The 23,228-nt window shown below is 40.4% G+C and overlaps 1 protein-coding gene across 3 annotated transcripts in view; it reads left to right on the top strand.

Moving 5' to 3' along the window:
* Nucleotides 1-23,228, top strand: part of kcnab2a (potassium voltage-gated channel subfamily A regulatory beta subunit 2a) — a 74,914-nt gene that overhangs the window by 14,629 nt on the left and 37,057 nt on the right. For 2 of the 3 annotated variants that reach the window (XM_035151762.2, XM_035151759.2), the window contains exons 2-3: nucleotides 12,040-12,207; nucleotides 14,131-14,172. In XM_035151762.2, coding sequence (XP_035007653.1) covers nucleotides 12,131-12,207; nucleotides 14,131-14,172 — 119 coding nt within the window. In that variant the 5' untranslated portion in view covers nucleotides 12,040-12,130. The remainder of the gene's footprint in view (nucleotides 1-12,039; nucleotides 12,208-14,130; nucleotides 14,173-23,228) is intronic. The other variant, XM_035151763.2, reaches the window with a different exon arrangement.

The raw sequence follows: 23,228 nt of genomic DNA, 5'->3' as shown, positions 1-23,228 counted from the left end.
ACTGTGTTGCTCAAATCTTTCTAGTTTCTGATCAGATTGTGTTTGAGTGAAAGTTCAAACTTGGCAGTAACATGTGTCTCGTGATATGTTTGCAGTGTGAATTCAACTAAGAAGTATTGAGGATGCACTGGAGATCCGATAACTCTGACCTCACTCATTTTACTGCTATTTTGTTCTGTAATTAGTAAACACCTGGACGGCAGATTTCAATTCACACAGGGTTCACCAGAGCACCTAGCTAACATTTTTTAGTGTTTAAAAAGGCAGGAGAACCATTATTTATTTGATGTTGTTGTTTTTTGGCACAATAGAGAGTAGTTGTAAACGTACAAATTAGTTTCAATGCTTAGTTGCATATCAATAAATTATAAAGTCATAGTAATTTATTGTGCTGTGCAAACTAGCAGAGGTTTGTTCCATTTATCACTGACATGCAACATATGTTCTAACAATGCTGTTTGTGTAAATAGGAATATGTGTCTTTTCATTATAAAATGTGCATTTACCCACTGTATTTAACTTACTTGCATGAGATAGAAGAGACCAAAATGGTAGAATACACTAAATTTTTCTCGAGCCAGGGAAAAGCTTCAGTGAAGAGGAGGATATTGTATGAGAGTAATTTAACAAAAACTGTATAATAAGGTACATTATTCTGAAGTGACTGAGGAGGCAGAGTGATATTTTACAGGGATGGTCTACTTACAGTTAAACAGGTTGAAAGACAGATGGACAGCACACTAGGAGGCAGAGAGACTGTCGAACGGAGACAGAAACAGACACAATATTGATATGAAAGGGGACATATGCTCATTTTTAGGTTCATACTTTCATTTGGGTCCTTACTTGCTTTAATGTTTCAGCACCTGTCATCCCCCCATTAAAAGCCCAAACACTTGCGAGTGTGAGCTTCCACAGGCGTGATCCAGCACTACTTTCCCCGTATCCCATCAGCTCTGCTGGTGTTTTGAAGCAAGATAACCACTATAATCCTTTCAGTTTTACTATTAGTGTAAATATCACCACAATAAACCCAAACTTTCACCGCCCCACATGTTGGAGCAGGAAAATGATCTTAAATAAAGGAGAAAATGACCATTAGGACCTGCATGGCAGTGAAGCAACAACAATCTTTGTTAGCATTGGGCTGTAAACACATGGATTTCTGAGAAGAAATAACAAGTAACAACTCCACTCAAGCCAACACACAGTCAATGGCACAGTGCTGCGGCTCACGGTATTTCCCAACTTCCTACACGTTGCCTGCTGTTAGCCTCACAGTTTACGAAGGTTAATATAACAGTACAGATGGCATGTTGACTCACGTAACACCTGGACACATTGTGCTGACACACAGGATCAAAACAAGTGCCGCTGCCTTTACTCACATATAGGCCCTCTCTTCTCGGAGAGTAGCTGCTGTTGCCTGAGGGAAGCAGGAATCAGTCAGTAAACAAACGCTTCTACACCGATTCTTCAGTGATTTTCTGTGACACAGACTATGGGCAGGCCAACAGCATATACGTGGTCATGAATAAACAGCATGACGTTAACCCTTTATGCCTCAGGAAACCTGGTACTATTCTCATGCTCGACCACGCATGCAGCAAGGGTTTGTGTGGGTCGTCTGATGTAATGTGAGTGTGTTTGTGTTTGAACAGAAAGAGAGACGGGGAGATGGACAATCGGTGTCAATCTTCCTTCTCTCGTCCCATAGAAACTCAAATAGCTTTTGTGTTAAACGCGCTTAGATGCATCCATACACTACCATACAGTCTTTGTGTGGGCCCTTACATGTAGCCATTTAGTTTGTCCTACTTTTGATTGGGGGCTCTGTATATTTTACTATATGCTGGCTGCACTTCTGCTCGTGTTCATTCACAGATTATGTTTGAAGGCAATTCTCCGCTTTCACAGCACACAGCAAAAACGAGGCAGGAACCAGCAGTTTGAAATCCAGCAGTTTAGCATTTGGCCTCTTCAGTTATAGAGTAACTTTATCAAGCAATTAGTTGCAATACTCTCTGGAGTCAAGAAAGATAAGTGAATGATGTTTCCTCTCTGGAGCCACGACAAAGAGCAGTTTTTGTTTCAAGAGAGCAGCTGCACTAGTGTCCTGAGGTGGTATTTGTGTGTGTGAAAAGTGACCCTGCCAAGTCATCCGTGAGTAAGTCAGTTCTGCACACATATATGTGATCATAAGGTTGGAAGCCTGTGCACTCCATGCTTTATATACGGGAGGATTTTCATAATGTTGGGGCTACAATGATGGCTAAAGGAGGACGTAATGCTGCAGTCCTTCACCATCTCTCAGCTGAAAACCACAGTAAAGGCGGCAACCTCCCTCAGCTGGCATTTAAAGTCTGTGTGAATCACACATACTCTGTCAGACAGGCAGATTGTCTGTGCTTCACAAATCTCCAGCTTTTTTCTGCTATTTTAAAGGCACAGTATGGACCCCAGCTGAACCTGAATGGTCTTTCTGCCAAACAGACGTGGCATCAATCCTTTGTTTGCGTGCCATTTGGAATGCCCCAAAAACTAATCCACATCCCTTAACATAGGAGCAATAAATCTGGTTTTCTCATCACAAGTAATCTTTTGGAATTTGGAAACGTCCTCGACTGAGGCTCTGGGATACGCAAGCAAAGTTGTCGACAAGGATCCTTTACATTTAGTTATTAAGGAGAGGGAGTCTGAAAGAGCTTTCACTGACTATCATTATAACATCTTCAAGTGATTTGCACAAACAGCTTCCTGTTTGTAAATATTTCAGATTTTCCCCAACAATGAATGTGCGTGCTTTTATTAACATGTGCAGTATGTGCTTAATGTGACTGAGTGTGTTGGTCATCCTTGTCAACACTACCACCCTGAGTGGGCAAAGTAGCATGGTCTGTGTGAGTGAAGAATGTGGGTGAGTGGGTGTTTATACTGCATGTGTAATTTGGCAGTTTGTCACAATTCTTCACTTTAATCCTGTGACACATTGACAGTTTATGTACGGGAGGCTGCAGCACAGTGGACAGCGACAGTTCTTTTGAGGGGAATGAATTCATTACCTCAGGTTGGAGCTCTTTATATTTTTTGCTTTTCAATATGTTGTCACATGTCTGTCGAACACAAGTACTTGAAATGGCCAATTTTGTTATTACCCTGGATGCATCTGTAATGATTTTATTTTTCGAGAGCAGAGCTGTTCCTCAGCCATTAAGAGGTGAATAAAGAGGTTGTTTAGTTTCAATGACTGCTCTGGGAAAATTCTATTGCTCATTGTGAACTGCATTTGCAGATTTAGATGAATTGTAAATGTTTCTACAGTTAACAAATTTCAATTAGATTGAATTGATGATGTCTCCCCAACATATAATCTGAGGTGATATAATGATCAGTATGTCTGTCTGTCCATCTGTAACAATTACATCTACCAGGTAGTAAGGTCATGCTTTTTGATATCTTGGGTTTCTTGAAATTGTATTTGTTTCTTGGCCGGAAATTGAGTGTAGTATCTCATCTCAGACACCACACAGCATTCTGTTTACAGGGTATGGATATGAAGGGATTCATTTGTCATCGCTGCCAATGAATTACATAATTAGTCTATACTCAGCACCTGCACACTAAATAAACTATGCAGATAGACAAACTGTAGTGACCATAAAATCCTGGGCAGCTCTCAGGGTATAGGGTAAGAAGAATATCTGCTTGTTTTAGCATGGCTTATTCTATTTTTATGATTATTCTAATTTAAAATGACATGAATTTGATGTGTACGTTTCTGGTTTGTGTGTGTCTGTATTCTTGCTTTATACTGATGACTCTTGTTTGGGTTGGAGAGAGAGGCACTCTATTGAAGGTTTGACATTTCTTAAATGTCATCTAAATGTTTTGGTGAATATTTGAATTCCAACCTCATAAAATATTCTGATTTCATTAATGAATATGGTTTAAAAAATTAATCAGGCTTACCAGGCTATTGATCTTTAAATACATTGATAACATGGTTGAGTGAACCTTATAATGGGATACATGTCATGTTGTTGCCTGAATCTCTTGTCTTGTGTTGCAATGACTGTAATCGTATACCCACAGTCTGAAGACAAGCAGATTGGGATTAGGTTAATTGCAGACTCTAAATTGACCATATGTTTTAATGTAGGTAAGCGTGCCCTGCCCCTGGCCCTATGCCAGCTAGGATTGGCTCCAGCCAAGAGTAAGCTGTATAGATAATGGATTGATGGATATTTGTTCTTTAATAGAAAACACATAGAACACATTATTGGTAGACACGGAAAACGAAGATAATGAGAGAGGGAGGATGATATCCAGCCTTAGGATGTTGTGATCACAAAGTCAGCTTCTTGAACCCCCAGGCCCCCACTAGGACACCCATAACCAATTAATTTAGACTGAATTACCTTGAAACCTACAATGATGGTGCTGAATAGAAGCTAGACTGCATCAAAGTGAAGACCGGGGGTGCTTTTCTTATTGTGCAGTGATCAGCCAACACTGTGGTAGGACTTTAAGTGAGATGTGTGAAAGCACATTCGCAGCAGCACGAGATGTAAAAGTAAGTGCAAGACAATGCCAGCCCCTCTTACATTTTTCAGTTCTTAAGTGACCTTGCAGTGGTTAGGATGACACACAGCAGAATAAGAAAAGCACATCTTGTAACAGTAAAGTGGCAGTGTGGTGATGTACAGAGACCATCCAATCACTTAAAGGTCACAGGTTTCATCTTTGGTTTCCTACATCAAGAAACAGACCTTCTGTAGACTCTTTATTAACACATGGTTAGTAGTTTTTGGTTATGTTGTCAAATAAAAGCATACATTTTTATTAAGATGTTTTGTGACCGACATTCTGTCCCCATGTTTTAATACAGCAGTCGTGAAAATCGTGCAAAAAAGTATTTTAGCATTTTGTCCGAGATATGCAAGTGCAAAACTGTGGAATTAAATTCAAAATGTATGTCACATTTTTACCATGTTATCAAGTATTTAAGTTTTACTTTATTTAGTGAAAGCCATGTGAAAGTTGCTTGAGAAGACGGCAGTGCAGCTCTGAGAGAGACATAGCAGAGGTGATGCAATGCTGTTTTGCACCATAGGGCCTCCCTAGACTAGCCTGCTCTCTAGTGCCTACTCAGCTTTTTCCCCTCGATGTTGACTGCGGTTTTCTCTTCTGCTTTCTTTCCTGCCAGAAAATATAGAATGGGCAATGCACCCCCAGTTTTTGCTCACCTGCTCCTCTGAAGGCATGTGTTAGTTGCTAGTAGCTGTCGGCTGCCTCTCCTGGGGCCACTCAGACACTGTTTAAGAGCCGCCAGCCACTTGCTGCATTTGCGCCAGATTTCATTAGGAACTCTGGACCAGGCTCACAATGTTTTCCATGTCAGTGAGAAACCGCATCTGTTAGAGTAGCATTGTAGCATCCTGAGGGAGAAGAATTTATTCTGTGTGGCAGGAAAATAAAATACTCGAGATATCAATGGCTTGTATGTGGAGACATTAGGATGATGCATGGGAAAACCTTGTGAGTTAATTGTGACACAAGACATTGTGAAAATAAATATTAAAGCTGCTGAAGTTAAGATTAAGTGTTTTGTTTAGTATCTGATGTACTGTATCAGTACTGTGAATATAAGCTGCAGCCATCGCCTAGCAACACAGCTATGGACAAAAATGTTGAAAAGATGTTTACCGTTAGCTGTTAGGTCAAGTACTTGCATAGAAAAATTTAATTCTCCCTACGTTTTGGTATATTGCCATGTTTTGCTTATCTTACATTTCTGATGCAGTTGCTTGCAGTTGTGATTTAAACAGGCAGTTGAACCAGCCAGGAAAGGTAAGAACTCAGCTCAGGACATATTGCATAAGGATGTTTTAAAGTGCACGTGGGGTGTGGTCTGAAAGCAAAAACCTACGTCAACTGGTTTTATCATATGGTAAAAAGATCAGTCTAACACCATGATCCTACATACAGCTTCTCAGTCCTCGTCCAGTCTTGATGGACACTTGCAGTTTAAATACCACAAGCTAAGTGCAGAAGTGTGAAGCCGGAACAAGACAGTAACATCACACTTGTCTCTCTTAGGCTGAAGAAAAGAAAGATGGTTTCATATTTCTACTGCAGTGTGGTTCACTGCAGTGTGTTCTCTGCAGTGCTTACAAAGGCATCATTTTAGCTTCACAGGCCCATGTTCGCAGTTCAGTCTATACTGTACTTGCCAACTCGCTTGTAATATTCCACTCACTCCTTTTGTATTTGTCTTGACTTGTGTTTGTAGTGGATGATATTTCTGTCACAGCTTCTGTAGCACCATATGATAATGTTAGGGACTGACTATAAGTCAGCACAATATACAGTAGGTATAGCACATAGCACATAATGTTGCGCTAGGACACAGAGTGCTGATTCATCTTCATGATGTCAGTGATACAGGCAACCTGCATGGGGCCATACATCTAATAGCGTATTCAAACCAGGTAGTGTTAACTGGACTTAATCCTTTACACACAAAGGTAAAAGGATTGTTCATGTTTCTGCCTCCTTTCTTGAGGAACATCTAGAATTATTGGACAGTTTGAAAAGTAGTGAAATTTGTTAGTGTAGCATTATCTGATTTGTTTTTCGACACATACCAAAAATAAGATCAGGCGACACCTGACAACACTTTGTTGGGGTGATGAGTCATTACAATAGACTGTATATGAAGATGGACAAGACATGATGGCTCCCAAAAAGTGAACCCAAAGAATCTTGATCACTACATAAACGCTTCCACTACCTGGCTGCTGTGTTGGTCATATTGATAGGACATGAAAAAAGTTCAAAGTTAAAGTACACGTCAAATAAAATGTCATCATATGGTTCCTGTCCTTTTAGGAACTTAATTACACTGATGAATGTCCCAAGTGTTTATTTTTCAGTTCAGTTGGAATTAGATATTTGGTGCTGTAAAAAAGGGCTGAAACATCATGATTTGCAGCTGTGACCGACTAGAAGCAATTGGTCAAGCACGTGTATTGGCAGGACCTCGCTACTGCAGCTCCATCCCCCAATCACTGCTGTGCATACTTTGACTCCAAATGCCCAAGATGGCTGTGTTTGTATCCTGAATATTTTGTCTTCATTTCTGGATAGTGGGAGGAAATGGAGACAATTCATCCATCTCTATATTCAGTCAATGGTCATTGCATTTGCGTGCACACACAGCAAATCCATTAAAAACAAGAGCTTGATTCAATAAAAACTAAAGAAAAAACTAATAATGTAATCGTATTGGTTCTTCAGTGTATAATGCCTTTTATTAGACCTTATTCGACCTTGAACTCTAATCTATGTAGGCTCACTGACAGCAGCTGATGATGGCCATGGCTTAAAGTTTGATTATAACGTGGTAAACCTCTATGTAAAACAGCTGCGGCTGCCCTAGAATTTAATGATTTCTGACAGCAGAGCTCTCAGTTGCGCTTTTAACTTCTTTTAACTGGGGGAGGAGGATTTATATCAGAACTTTGCTGTATAAATAGGCTATTTATGTAAATTGCCGTTAGTTCTTTTTTTCTCTGCTGGCAGCCAGTGACCTGCAACTGCCTCTGTAATCAAGGGCCCTCCACAGCTTAGCAGAGAGGGAGGCCATTTATAAAAGCCTAAACTGTCGGGCCGATGATGAGAGAGTATAGATGATGCACTGACATGGATTCACATCTTTCACATCTTCACATGCTTTTGAGTTGCGTCCTCTGATGAATGTTACTGAAGAAGAAGAAGAAGTAGAAGAAGAAGAGGAGATTCCGTCTGAATCCTCTTTGTAGCCGGATGGAGAACACGGTTAGCTTTTCTCTTTCTTTCTCTGCCTGACTGAACTCCCATGTAGGATATCCCCGGCAGTTCTCGTCTGTTAGCCTGTCTCCCTCTTCCGCAGCCATCTGCTTGGGTCCGTGTGTGTTTTCTGCAGCTGCCAACATACTACACAACACCGTGCCGTGCTTTCCAGGCCAGCACTGACTGCCTGCCTGCTTGCCTTGCTCACGTAAGCCCTGTCTCAAGAGGGAATTCACTCAGGCTGGGTGTAGGTGGATTTGTGGATGGAGAGCATGAAGAACTGCCTTTTGTGACTCATTTTTTTCGTTGTTGTCTAGAAGAGACTGAGGTCTATGAGGTAAGCTATCAGAGGCTATGGAGATACATCTTTCCCAGTCCATCCAGTCTTTTCTGTGACAACTGCCTCTGTCCAGTTGTAATGAAATAAGTCTATAGTGGATTTTGTATACAATATATAATATTTGGAGATGTTCTAATACAAATTTCCATTCCCAATAGTGATTCCAAAGACTTTGCACATTGGCTGATATCGTGTACTGATCTGATAACAGTGCATAAAATAAATGTGTTGTACTTGTTGGACTTTCCACTGTGAAGTATTGATAGATTGCCTACATTTTAGCTAGCTCTGGATGAAGCTTCATCAAATCACCAATTCTTTGCTGCTCTTAAAAAGAGAATAGTAAAATCTTTTACACAAGTATATAATATGAACAAGTATTTTTGGTAACTGTTAGTGTCTACCCATCCTGTATTTGATATAATGTTGCGCATTATTTTGTGATACTTTTTGCACATTTATACTTTGCACATCTATACTTACAATTTTGGAATATGTTTGTGACTTATTGTACGAAGTTGATCAATCAGGATGTTTTCACTGGAGTGCTATTCATATTATCAGTTTCCCTGGATGTCCATGTATGGCATGTTTAGAAATGTTTAAAAGCTCAACACGAGATTTGCATCATAGACAGAGATTTGGAGATTGGGCAACAAAATACAGATCCTGTGTTTCTCTCTTTTTTATTTTTAGACAACTAAAATGAACAGTGCACATACCTGCGTGGGGTATTGCAGTGAAACAATTTGAAATGACATGTAGCCTTGATGCTTCAGGCCGAGTTCAGATCAACAAAACACTGCATCAAAAACGCAAGGGGCTGTCGTTGCATTGGAGTGGGCGTTTTGCTACAGGATACTGGTGAGATGAGTAAATACAAACCAGGAAGTCGATTTTCAAGGCTCATCAGGCAAAGACACTATTATATTCCTCGTCTTGACAGAAAGGAGCAGATGATAGTTTGAAGAAATTTGGATATGCAAAACTACTATTGTAGGAACAGCCATGGTTTTCCTTTTCGATTGTCACATGGCTTTTAGTTTTTAAATCCAGATATGAGTGTTTTGACAAAGGCAGCTTGTATTCAAATGTTCTCCCACATTTTCTTTTTACTTTCTTCCTTCTCTTTCTCTGTCGGCAGTTTAATCTGCAAAGTGCACCTTGGCCCATTAGTGCAGTAAATCTGAGCCCTCTAACTTGAGCCAGGATGAGTCTGTAATGTACCGCATTGCTGCAGTCAGCAGCAGCGTCCTCTCAAACTGCAGTTCACTACAGGCAGCTCTGTGAGACTGCTGCATTGCTCTACAATATGCTACACTCCGTGATCCAGTCAGTGATCAGGTGTAAACACTTTTGTGCTGCATCTAAATAGGATAAAACAACTGATCACTTGCTATATCACACTGCAGAGAGTAAAAGTAGTTACTGGACCCAAGAGGCCCCATGTGGTAGCTTTCCTAATTTACAGTATACAACCATGTGCTCATTGGATGGGTCAGGTTGTGCTTCACAGTTGATTTTAGTTTTGTGCTGCACAACTTGCAGTAAACTGTCTTTTTCAATGATGTCTTTTACTCATGATTCAAGCATCTTCCTAACACGGCATTTATTGCACTATTGTACGTCCTGGCAGAGGGATCCCTCACATGTGTCTCTCTGAGGTTTTGATGTTTTTTTTCCCCCTGTTAATAGGGTTTTTTGGTATTTTTTCCTTACTCTTGTTGAGGGTTAAGGACAGGTTCTCAGGAATTATATTTGGTCATACTAAGACTATTCCCTTATACAGTTTCATAAGACTTAAAGATCCTAGCCTTTGCCAATAGCAAACTGACATATGACACAGAAGATGTTGAACATGTAATTTATATCAGTCTTAATTGATAATTAGCCTAAAAAGAACCTAAATTCTAAGAGCAATCGTAAGAAGCCTTTTCTTTAAGACAGGTACTTTCATAGCCCACTATGCAATCCACCATTTTTTTTAAATCCCCACCAGTAACGAATGATCCAGGAGAACTTTGCTGTGCTGTGTAGTAGATCTACTGCCATGTCTTCCCCATCAGGGTCATGCCACCATCTTCACCTGATGAGCAGGGATGAGCTGTGACCCATCACAGCGTAAGTGAAATGAAAAGGCAGCGAGTGTTAAATGAGTCCTTGGAAACAGGGGACTACTAACTGGCTGTCTGGGAAATTGATGGAGGGAGAAAGTCACCTTCACATTATCGCTACGATGTCTGCTATGAGCAGTGACTCACGTGAGTGCAGCCGCTGGTTAAATAGGGTAGCACGGACTGCTCAACTCTCAGCTTTGTGAGGGTGACAGAGGTACCACGCTCGCCGCTGATCTCATTTTATTTTATCCACTTCAGTAAAGTGGACTAGAACATCAGCAGTGCGGCTGGTCCCCCTCCCAGGCCTTGGTGCTGACTTGAAATGCCTGGATGAAGTATTTTACTTGTCACAAAAGCATCTGATCTGTGTATCCTTAACCAGCCACCCAACCCTCATTGATGCCCAGCTTCCTAGCTGTTGCCCTCTTTACAGCAGTGGCCTGCTTCTTGGGCAGACACTTTGAATTATTCATAGAATCGCTTGAAGCAGTGCATTGGCCATGGTTTGCTGTCTTGCACACACAGTGTACAGTAGCCATTGGGATGATGAAGGAGGATAAAGATCCTAATATGCATATGCGCTGCTCGTTGTTTCTGCCTGGATTTTAACCACATTTTACAGTGGTGCTGTTCTGTGTTGTGGTTATCATTCTCTCTGAATAGGTTGATGTTCAGGTCAATCCAGAGTGGTATTCATAGCCCTCTAAAGATGTTAAAATCTCGCAGCTGTAAACTACAGAGGTTCTGTTGGTCCGATGGTTTATTCATTCAGCTCATGTCCGCAGAATGAGAACATCACCCCATCTAGTGGTGGAGGAATGTAGCAGCCCCATGAAAAAGGAGAAATTATGTCAAACTAGGATGGGACTCAGCGGAGTCCATATTTGCCAAGGCCTAACACACTCACTAATCAAAATTAATTTCTTGTGTCGTGCACCACCCCTCCACAAAAGTTAATGGAAATTGCTTGAGTAGTCTTTCTGTTATCCTGCTAACTAACAAATAGCAGATGAAAATGGAACCCCTTGGCGGAGGTGATAAACTCACCTACATATCTTTTCTTGACTGCGATTTTGCTTTACCTAATATTGTTTTATGTTTGAGTGCAGTTCAGCAATATCAATAAAAAAAGACCAAAATCAAAGTGACATTTTTGATCATGTTTTAGTTCCCTTACCTACCATCCTGCAACAGTTGAAATGTTGGCTGTCAGCAACTTCTATTGGCTGCAATTTATCAGCACTACTCCCTGTATTACATTTGCACTATCTTTTAATAAGAAGGATCTTGACATCCGCATTTTACCAAGTGGCTCCTGACCAACAGGACAGCAGGCTGGGTCTTCTCCCCCGTTGTGGGAGTGTTGGCACGCTGTTGTTTAATTAACCTCTCAGACTCCTGACCTTGTCTGGGACGTGCTGATCATCAAATATGCTCAATATTTTCATGCGGAGGGGCAGTCGACACCGTCTTGTGTGTCTTGTCCAGTCGACATAATAGTAATCTGTCACTAATTAGAATTCCTGGGTTAAATCACTGAACGTACTTGCCACATCTACGTGCCAGACAGATCCACTCAGCATTATAGCAGCACATTCAATGTTTTCAGATGGCATGACTAACCCAATATTTGAGTTGACCAGCTGCAACTGAGTGGCCAAGGTTACGTGCAGGTTATATTGTTGCAGAAATAAAAAACCCATCACTATCTGACATACATGCGTGTCTGTCTCTCTCTGTTATTTCCAGAAGCTCTGCTCAGTGACAGGCATTACCCTGCGGTCCCATTCAAAGAACACCGTCCCTGGCAGGCTGGCCACTGCCCCTCCCTCCTGCCTCCATGTATCCTGAATCTACCACAGACTCCCCTGCTCGCCTCTCCCTCCGACAGACTGGCTCACCGGGCATGATCTACAGGTGAGTCGATGGACACATGCTGTATGCGTAGACATGACACAATTCAGTAAATCACCTTGTACATGTACACCTATATGCCAGTTATTAAAGTTTAAGAAACTTGTTCCTCAACATTTAATCGAAAGAATCGACTGTAGATTATTTGCAGCAGTTTATTTGCTGCTGCACTTTGTGAAGCTGGTTGCTTCTGCCCAGTAACCTGTGTTGTTGTGAGAAGAAGTCAATGCGTGGTTTGCTCTTTACTGAACGAAGACTTTGAGACTTGGAGCAGAAACTCATGTGTGTACCCTGTGTTATGTTTACGTCTATTATTACCTAAATAAATCCATGCAGCAATTACATTTGAAATGTTTAATTTGGTTCTGTTAGGCCACCTCGTATAAATATAAAAAGAGATTTTCAGAGTACTGATTTACAGAGAGCGAATGACATAAAGCTTCTTTTGTTATGCAGTGTAACTGAAAACGAACACAAATCTAGGAATTCACAATAATCACTTCCTTTGAATAGCTCAAATCTAAAGTCTTTCATAATGGTAAACGTTGACATTTTGTGTGTGAAAATACTTCAAAGTTGATGACATTTATCTAGATTTGGCATCAGAAATCATTTCTTCTTTACCGCACTAAAAACATTACTTGCCAGTGGAAGTACAGCACAACTGCTATTTGTGGTGGCGTAGAAGAAATGATTTCCAAGAAAAGAAAACTGCAGTTTTACCTGGGTGAAATTAATATGCTTTAAAGGCCTAATAACGGATCAGTACATAGATTTGCATATTCACCAATGACAGACATGGCATTTTCAGCATCGTCGGAGATGTGACAACAACACAAACTATGGTATCTCTGACACACACACACACACACACACACACACACACACACACACACACACACACACACACACACACACACACGCAGATTTAATATCAGTCACTTATTCAGTCAATCTCTCACACAGCTCATGGAGAGGAAATTGAGGACATTTTGATTCATGGTTATTTACTGTAGTTATAGTCATTACCTGCTGAACCTTTATCCTACCTTCCCCCGAACTGTAATGACGACTCAGATCACTTTGGCGTGGCTTGAGTGTATTTTACAGTGCTAACACATTAAGTAACACCAAACACCCTGTGTACCTTCCTTGTAAAGTCTGTGTTGCGTTCACTCCATGGGAACAGCAGATTGGACAGCCGTTGCTAATTTGTACATTTTACCTTGCACTTTCATAATTCACCAGCATGTGGCACTAGAGATTCATCAGCTTGTATCATTAGAAAGCATCTGCTCCAATCCTCAAGCAACTTCATGGCTGTGTTACACATCACCTCCAGGTTGTCCAGATTGGGCACCATGGCTGTCAGCTGTGGGTTTTGTGACACTTTTATTAAAGCAGTTTGACAGCTGTTGAAATATTGTGTGTTATAAACCTTTCATTTTGCCTTTACTGGGAAATCTGTTGCATTGAGGCATCAGGGACAGCCTGTTATACTGCCATACACCAATCCCTTATACCAGTTTCACAGTTTGTCATGCTGGTCATCGTATAATGTGTGTGGCATACACTTTATTTCATGAGTTGAGATGAAGTTGTGATGAAGATGAAGTTGTGAAAAGAAGATACTGATCTTAATATTCATGAATACTCAAGAATATTCTGAGATGAGTAGAAACGGTGAGATCAGGTAGCTGGATGTAATTTAGATGCAGACAAAATTATTTTCTTTTGTTTTGAAATCTGCACAATTAACATCGCTTTTCACTTCTAATGCGGTTTATCTATTTCCTCCTACTTTACTCTTCCATATTTGATGCTGTCCGTCTGCATCTTCATTCCAAACCACTGCTAACTTCTTCCCTTTCCTGCCTTTATTAACTGAATCTTTCCTTTTTTCCTCCTTCCCCCTGACGTCTTCAGTGCTCGTTATGGGAGCCCCAAACGACAGCTGCAGTTCTACAGGTACTTGTCTGTCTCTATATCTGCCGGTTTGTTGTCGAAGAGCAGGGTGATTATTTGTGTGTATGTGTGTGAGGCGTTTACCCTTTTCATTTGTATATGATACATTTATAACATTTTGTTCTAGTTTTATTTGACTTTTATAACCTTGCACTAGAGACGCTCTGTTCCGTCATATAAAACCTTACATCCATTAGTAAACCTCTGCAGCATAGATAACACTTATCATCTACTATTTAGCTGGCAATGCACTATCCAGCTTAAACCTGATAGGGGTGATGATGGATTTAGTTGCAAGGCTGCTCACAAAACCTGTGAATCAACAGTAACTGTCTGAGTTTTTGTTTTATATTTTCCCCTATATTTCAGTTTTTTCAGCAGTGACATTTGAGACATCCACCGCAGTGCTTCTTTACTGAACTGATATCGAGGCACTTTTTAAAAAATGTTCATGATTAAGCAGATAGTCATTCATAATTCAGTAATTCAAGTGCATCATTTTTTTTACCTCTTGTTAGTTCACCATGATGTGTCTTGTCCGTAAGAGATGATTGTGATAATGGTCAGGGATGTGATCATACTCTCCTGTGGGAGCTGGTACTTACTCCTGATATAGGGTGTTTTCAGGTGGTCAGTCGTTCCGCTGCTTTAGAGTAGGATCAGGTTTTATGGTCTCATATCAGGCCTTACTTTGCTGATCCAGTTCTAAAAAGCCCTGACTGTGTGGATCTGCTTGTAATGAGCTCACTATTGGATTTTTATCTTGGCGTCTTGCACATTTCTGTCCTTTTTAAAGCACAAACCGTCCAACGAGCTGCTCCCCTGCCCTACGTACAGCAGGATCGAAGCCCCTTATCTGTTTAGGTCTATCAGTCTGTGACTGCCTCACAGACTGATGCTGGGAAGGGAAGTTTTGGTTCAATTTCAGTGGTCATTTCTATATCATAACACACACAAACTGTAGTACTGCAAACATAATGACTGTCAGACCCTCACCAGGTTGCAAATAAACTCTCAAAGTTTTATCCCACTATGATGGAATCCAAGTCCTCCCTCTGCTTCAACTTCACAATGATCATTTAGGGCATATTGTTTACATCTTTTTTCACTTTGGTGTTGCATTATTGAGTCATAGATCTTTACTGTTTTGTAACAGTGACTGTTGTCCACAGCCATTTCACACTGGCCTTTATGCTTCTGAACTAAAGATGCTTTTAGTGAAGTATTTCCGGCTCTGGCTATTGTTCAACCTTTTTACAGTTTTCAGGGGACTGAGTGCTTTCCTGACGGGGAGGGTCGTTGACTTGACCACTACAGTCTCCTCTTTATACATCAGGGAAAAATAGATCATGTGCAATAAAGTCTTGCAGCAAATGGGTCATTTTTAAGACTCGTATTTCAGGGGTGATGTCACCATTTTTGTTGAAACAAATATATTTAGTGTTAATGTTCTTTGCATTTTACACTAGTTCAAATTCTACAACTGAAAGTCACACCTTGAGTTACAGAACTGAGGTATACCAGTTTTCGTTTGGTAAATAACTAAATTTATTAGATATGTAATGCCCATATTATGTTGTATTACCATTCTATGAACATGTTTCTACTTTTGAAAATATTTCAAAATTTATATTGACAAATATTTCACAATAGAAAATGTGCATTGTCTCTGTTTGTTTGCATATATCTGTGCTGTATTTTAAATCATAAAATGCTCTCGCAAATCAAAAAAATGGAAACTTTAAAACTAGAGCTTGCAAAAAACAGTATTTTATTTGTCTGCACTCTGCAGATATCTGCTGTCGCTGGCATTGATGGAGTGTTCATTAGGGTCTTGTTTATTATCAGGGATGATGATGATAAATATGGACTCTCCTGTAAGTACATAGGAAGCTTTCCTCTGTTTTCCAAATAACGTCAATATAGGGTCATGTGTATATATAAATATATCTTCAGTGTCTTATTCAGGTGCTGCACAGTTCTGTGTTCAGATGCATTGTAATGTGAACCACTGATTTTGGACATTGACCTGAACACTGCTGCCGAGATGCTGCAGGCTTAACCAGTGTGGTTTTCGTAGTGCCTTGGTTAGAGAGTCCTTGAACATGCTTGGTGGTTTATCTTTCTCTCTGTGTGTGTGTGTGTGTGTGTCCGTATCTTGTATGTTTGCTTGACACTGTGTGTTTGTGTGTGTTTTGTATGCAGACAACACTCAGACCCTCATTATAGTCCAGCTCTTAGTATTCTTTCCTGTGGAACAACAATCAGAGGCTTTTAGCGCAAAAGCTTTGGTGAATAATTCAAGGCTGATATTATTTGCTGCGGTTAGCAGAAACAAGACAGGCTGCTAAATGACATAAATGGATTTCTACCATGAGATCTCTCGGGGAGCGGAGGAGGCGGAGAGGTGTCGGTTGTGGACATAGAGTATGGTCCAAGTGGTGAGGGGAGGGAAGGGATGCACTCTCTCATTCACTAATAGGTTTAGACGTTTCCTAGTAAGACACTCCCAGTTTGGGTGGACCCGCTTCATCACTGTCTGCAGTGTGTGTTTATAAGAGCAGACTGGAACCCCACGGCCTCGCTCATGAGCCGACCCCCAAGAAATCGGGTGAGTTTGAGGAAAGGTTTTCACTGATCAGGAGTGTTTGTTTGCGTGTGTGTTCTGTGTGTGTGAGCGGTTGGTGGAGCATTGATAGTGTGTGTGTGTGTGCGTGTGTGTGCGTGCATGCTGCCTAGCTTGAAGTATGCTTTATTTACATCTTCTGTCTCTATGTGAGGAAACCAACTGTTCAGTATAGCGCTTATTTAAATTTAGAGAGTCGATGATGGCATGATCGGTTTGGATTAATTTCATTAATTAACATTTTGACTCTTGGTATTTTACAGTCTCTATACATTCATTTATACAAGATGTTTTAGATTAAATGCTGTTTCATTACCGCTTTGAAATCTGAGTTTAAGGGAAGGTTTGATGTCAGCGTTACACCGTGAGTCATTTTCCCTGAGACAGCGAACCTTTAGACCTTCCAGGATATTTCAAACCAGTAGTAAATTCCTTTATCTTATTCTCAGTTGTGGTGGATTGACAGTGACCCAAACAAAGACTAATGCTTTTTAGGAATCCAGATTAAATTTCCTTTATTGAAATGCAAGGGTAATGGCACTTAGAGTAATTTCAGATTTTTGTCAGGCCAGAAACTCTTTATCATGTCGTATGTTAATATTTGATGGATACTTTGTTTATAAAAACTTTTACAATCATAATCATATCTATTCATGCTTCAAAGAAAGGGATTATACTGCAATTTAGTCTTAATCAGTGTTTAAGATTTTACACATTGTTCACAATTAAGATTCAACCATTTATTTACCATTTTTATGTAAAGAAAGAAATATTGAACTTTGTATATTATATATTTTTTTTCATAGAAGTCATTTAGAATGCATGTGTATTCAAAGCACATTGTTCTGCAGTATAATATATTTATAATGTTTAAATATAAAAACCCAGTCTCAATACTGTGCATTGTCTTTACCAAGAAAAAGGCTTTGTGGTCAGTGCTCACCAGTGCCTTTGACTTTGTGTTACTTTCTTGAAGTGATATTGGAACTGACACAGTGCTGCCCTCCATTGATTTTATTGAGAACAACACTGTTTAAGAGTTGAATTACAGAGGAATCGACTCAATTAAACAAACTTGTGTTCATTGAAGAAAAGACGTCATCATTGAAACAAAAACTTTTAAGGAAGAAACTCCAAAAACAGAGCAATTGGATGCTATTCGGTTGTTTTGAGAATCTTTTGTGCCTTTTTGTCAGATACACTTAATTTATGTCATGTGTGCAATTCTTTCAGAAAGTTTGCCCCTGAGCACTTCTGTTCAGTCTACTCAGATCTTAGAAGTTACTCCAGGGACGATTTACCCTCCTGTTGCTTGGTGCATGTGTGAATGCCTCCTCTTTGCTGATAGCATGTACCCTCTTTGGTCCTGCTCCTTAATCACCAGCAAGTCACCTGGATGCTCCCTATCAGTGTAACCCTGTCATTGTGTACCTGTCAAGGGAGGGTGGTGCCGGGCTATGTTGTGCGACTCTGGTTACAGGATGCATGGCCATGCGCTGCCCTGAGCAGGAGAGCTGTTTTTTTTATGGGAGCAGGTGCTATTTAGGGAGGTGGCTGTACCCTGTCAGGTCCTTGCGCCGTCCCTACTTTATTCTTCACTGCACGGGTTTGTCTCAGCATCTCGAAGAGGAGAAAAGGGCGGGGGGCATGTTTGCGGGGGGGCTCGCTGGTGGCCCCCGGGGGCCTCCTGGCAGGCGCAAGTCCAGTTACTGTCCTCCTGAAAACCTGCAGATCCCCAAACCACCAGCGCCAAGCAGCGGTGTTCGTAAGAGCAGCAGCAGTGGCAGCGGCAAGATGCTTTCTATGACATACAGCGAGAGCATCCGGAGCGGCATTAACCGCTACCACTCAGACCAGGGGCTGAATCAGCCACCGGCCAGGCCCACCGACCCGGCTGAGCTGCAGAGACTCCGGGAACAGAGAGTTGCTGCTCAGATTAAGAACATGGAAGACTTCCTGAAGATGAATGGCCTGGCGCTGGAGGAGTGTGTGTCCTATCAGACAGGCATGAAGTACAGGTAAGAGAGGGGCAAAGCTTGACAGGGACTCAGATAGTTCTTGTGAGTGGTGGGAGCTGAAAATCAGCAGGTGAGTCAGTTAGCTTTGTGATTGGAGGTGGTCAGACACTTAAGGTTTAGCTAAATGGATGCATGCGTAAGGTTTTGTTAGTGTTTTTATGGTTGGCCTAAAAAATTACTACTATGTGACTCTGCTGTTGATTTTATTTCGACAGAAGCTGCCATAAGACACAGAAGAGCAGTTTGGAACATGTTTATCTTCCTCTTTGTTAATATCGTTAACAATCTTGTCCTCTGGTCAGACTGCACTTATGCAAAGGCACTGGGGCTCAAGTTTTATTTTAATCATCTAGGTCGGTGACATATTTGCCCAACTACATGGGAAGGACAGAGTTCTCCTTAAGGAGTTACCTGGCCCCTTAAAATCTCACTCAGACTCTTTCCTTTTCCCCTTGATCATGTTTACAGTCGTCCTTTTTAGGCGCTGCTCTCCTGTTTACTCTACAGAGAATTCTGCCTCATAAAGACAAACAAATAACTACTTCATGTGATCAAAACAGCACTGGGAGATGCCAACAATATGCATATAGTAATATTTGAATAGATATTGTAACTGTCATGTTGTTGTAATATAGTTTAAAAATAATGACTTGGTCAAAGTGTTTTTTGGGTTTACCTTAATGTTGTATTTGATTTGATAGTTAAGACTAAATGCCTTTTTTAAATTGAGGAATACTATCTTCAAATGTTGAATTTTTTTTGTTTTTTTATGCTAAATAAAGAATTTAAAATCTAATTGTGTTATCTGATAAATGATTTGTTACTTAGGCTTTATCTTAGCTCATGACCTATTTGTGGAGATACAAGGCTTTCATAGAAAGACTTATTGAACAAATTTTATCATCAGGCATAGTCAAGGTAATATTTTTATTACACCAAGTTTCATTTAAAAAAAATCTTGACATTTAAGTGCATATGATTTATACGATTATTTAGGTTTTAATTTCTTTTTGGGGTAGCTATCAAGACAGATTTTATCTAATGTTGCTATTGAGCCCGTACAGCAGGCTGAGCGGCTGTTATTCTGTCTAACAAGGCCTGTTAGGCCAATGTTGTTAATGTCGTGGACATGGATAGCTTTTTATCACACACACAGGCATGGCTGCTGTTGTTTTTGACTGAGACCAGTGACTAGAACAAGGTTATGGTCGGCTGCTGTTACCATGTCTGCAGTGACCTGGAGTTTTACTATCAGCAGACAGTGTTGTATATCATGGCATGTTACCTTGTCCGTAGTTATCTCTGTGGTGTGTAAAGCTAATTCAGTGGCCCGTGACTGGTTTGGGTGCAGCTTTGTGAGCATGCATGTAGAAAGGGAGTTTAATATTGCAAAGTGCATGTGTGGTTCTTTACTTACAAACCTCAGAGAGAGCCTGTAACTCTAAGTACAGGTTACACATGATAAACACTAAAACTGTGTGTATCTGTGGTTCGAATCATTTTATTCCTTCTGTTCGATCTAATGGAGTTATTGAAAAATCGAAGTGTGATTTCTCATGCTGTTTACCCACTGGCGTGTTGTATTTAACCATTGGTATTGGTTTACCACAGAGGCATTAGTCCAACTGGCAGAGGAAATCCTGCCAGGATCCACTGTTTCTTGTATCGTCATCGCCCACAATTCTGTAATTAGTGCAGAAATTGGGTCAGCAAGTGCATGTAACCTCTGACTCAAACTCATCATTATTTCATGTGTGTGCTGAGGGAGGCAGGCCAGCGTTTCTTCTGAAATGTATCTCAGCATCTTTTACAAAAAAGTTGGCCACAAATGTTTTATTGTAGTCCCACTGTTCCTGTTTGTTCACTGCTCTGCACAGAAACCTGCAAACATATCAACACAGATCTTTCAATATACTACGTTTTATACTAGATTGGTCTTTGTATTACAGCTCAAACACTGATCAGTGAATGACCACTAATAAATTCCCTTAGAACGGTTGCTATCTTTGATGAGTTTTAAAGTTATAAATATTGTGCTACTTAAGGTAAAGGATGACTCTATTTTATTATGTTGTCCTTGAAACGAAATACTACGATTCAGCAGGTCGCTTGGAGACCGGAGAACTTTCCCTAGTGTCCATGTCGTCCGACTGAACAAGGCAGGCAGCGGGAAAAGGAGCCAGCTTGAGTTCAGAAGGGCGAGACAGGAAGCCTTACGTCTCCTGTTCAAGCTACACAATGCAGAGAATGGCTGATGGAATATAGATTTCTGGAGTGACTTAACACTAATGGGCATGGTAATGACCTCCACTTAGGCTTTCATACAGTACATGGAAAGGTGTGTTTCTCTGTTCCCTGATGTTTTCTCAAACCTTTCTGCCTATTAAAGCTTTAATATGCAGGTGGACACATATTTTTTTTAATGAAAAACATTTACCTCATGTGTGATGAATATAATTATCTTAAATCAGAATATCTTTGATATCACGAGTTAAACGCGCTTCTTGGATGTATTGCCTAAGATTTGGCCACTAGGGGGCATACAAATATCAAAAAACAATTTGATACAGCCACAGTCAACACCATATCACACACGCCTACATATTTTTGAAATTACCAAATGAATGAAAGATGCTTTTCACTCTATTCTTAGGGAAAATGTGGATCAGTGCAAAGGAATAGTCCACCGAGAAATGAAAATTCACTCATCTCCTCAACGAAACACTTTTGGAGTAAACCGTGTAGCTGATTAGTGACCTATCTTCAGACGTAATAAATCAACATAACAAACATAACATGCCTCCATTCTGCTCCTGTGGTGTCATCCAAGTGTGCACAAGCCCCAACATTCACTCGAACATTACACTCGAAACAAGATCATTTCCACTGTGTTTTAAAGCCTAAAAGTATTTCCAACAGTCCCTGAATGCACCTTGTCAGAAGATATCAGAGGACATCAAGGCTTAAAACACATTGTTAATGACGCAGTTTCAAGTCAAATATGAATATCGGGGCTTGTGGACACTTGGATGACACCACAGGAGCTGTATGGAGGCATGTTGTGGTTTTTCTGTTTTATTACGTCTGAAGAAGGACTCCCCACTGACTTCAATTGTATTGAATTCTGCTCGAACGAAGTTTACCCCTGAGACTCCAGAAGTGTTTTGTGGACAAAAAATTTTGGATGGACTATCCCTTTAATATATCCTGGAATTTGAGCACTATTCCGTGGGCATTTTTACAGTTGTCTGGTATTTGATGAATAAAACAATTTACAATTAAATAATCAGATGGCATTTTTGCAGGAAAAATTAAACGATTGATTATGGGCATGATTGCAGACTGCTCTTATTGCCTATCAGCCATTGAATTTGTTTTCTTTTAGCTTTAAGGAAACGTTGACATAAAAAAAAGGAAAGATCTTAGGAGCTTAGAAATTGTTCCTCAACTCAAGAATAAAAAACAAAAAGATAAGTACTAACGCAAAGCATATAACCCCATTACCTAGTTGTAAAGCTATAAAATATGTGACAGAATGGGACCAGCGGAAATCCCTTTATATACTTCTGTGTTAATAACCACTGATCTCCACTAGATGATGCCAGTGTTCCACTTAAACAGCTAAGTAGATACAAAGAATTTCCTATTCTAAATACCTCCACTGAACTCACCATATTCATGCCTTCACTGAGCATCATTCTAAGACTGACACCGTTGACCTTGCTTCCCATCTGCTTTTAATCTTTATCAGTTTTTATGAAGCATAGCCTGGTGATGAAACATGAGCAAGATATGACTAAAATCTGTTAACATATAAGCCTGTCACAAGGTGGCAGTGTGGAGGAATGTTTTTTTTTTTCTCATAGACTCATTGCTGCTGCTTCAAAGCCTCATTCAGACATGTATTCTTTCTGTTCTCACATGTCTCTTTCTTGCACAAACACATTATGCCAATGTCTCTCATTTCTCACTTTTGTACACACACTAAGTTCTTGGTGAGGACATAAATCTGGACTGAGTCACTCTAAACTGTTAAAATATATATAAATTATTTTTTCTAAATCTCAGCAGTGCTGCAGCCTGGGCAACTGTGACGTTTTTCTTCAGGCAATCCCCTACTCAAGTGCTATATTTAGCAACAGACTCGTATCCACAGCTGCAGCTGGATACAGCTGAACGGGCTGCAGCCTAACCTGTTCATCCGCTGTTTTATCTCAGCCTCGTAATCTTACTACTTTGATGAGAGCTGCAGAAATGGCCATTCTTTATCTCCCTCAGCAGAGTGGAAGTAAATCTGTAGGTATTTGGCGTAATATAGGCTCAGTTTCCTGTGCCGACCTCTCCTGCTCCTCTTTGAGCTATCTCTGACTGGCCTAGTCTGACAGCTTGTCAAAATGCTCCTGTCAGAAATGTGA

The sequence above is a fragment of the Hippoglossus stenolepis genome, chromosome 3, assembly GCF_022539355.2.
Source record: "Hippoglossus stenolepis isolate QCI-W04-F060 chromosome 3, HSTE1.2, whole genome shotgun sequence".
In the NCBI taxonomy this organism is placed as follows: domain Eukaryota; kingdom Metazoa; phylum Chordata; class Actinopteri; order Pleuronectiformes; family Pleuronectidae; genus Hippoglossus; species Hippoglossus stenolepis.
The sequence above is the reverse complement of the archived record's forward strand: the minus strand, read 5'-3'. Positions and strand labels throughout refer to the sequence as shown.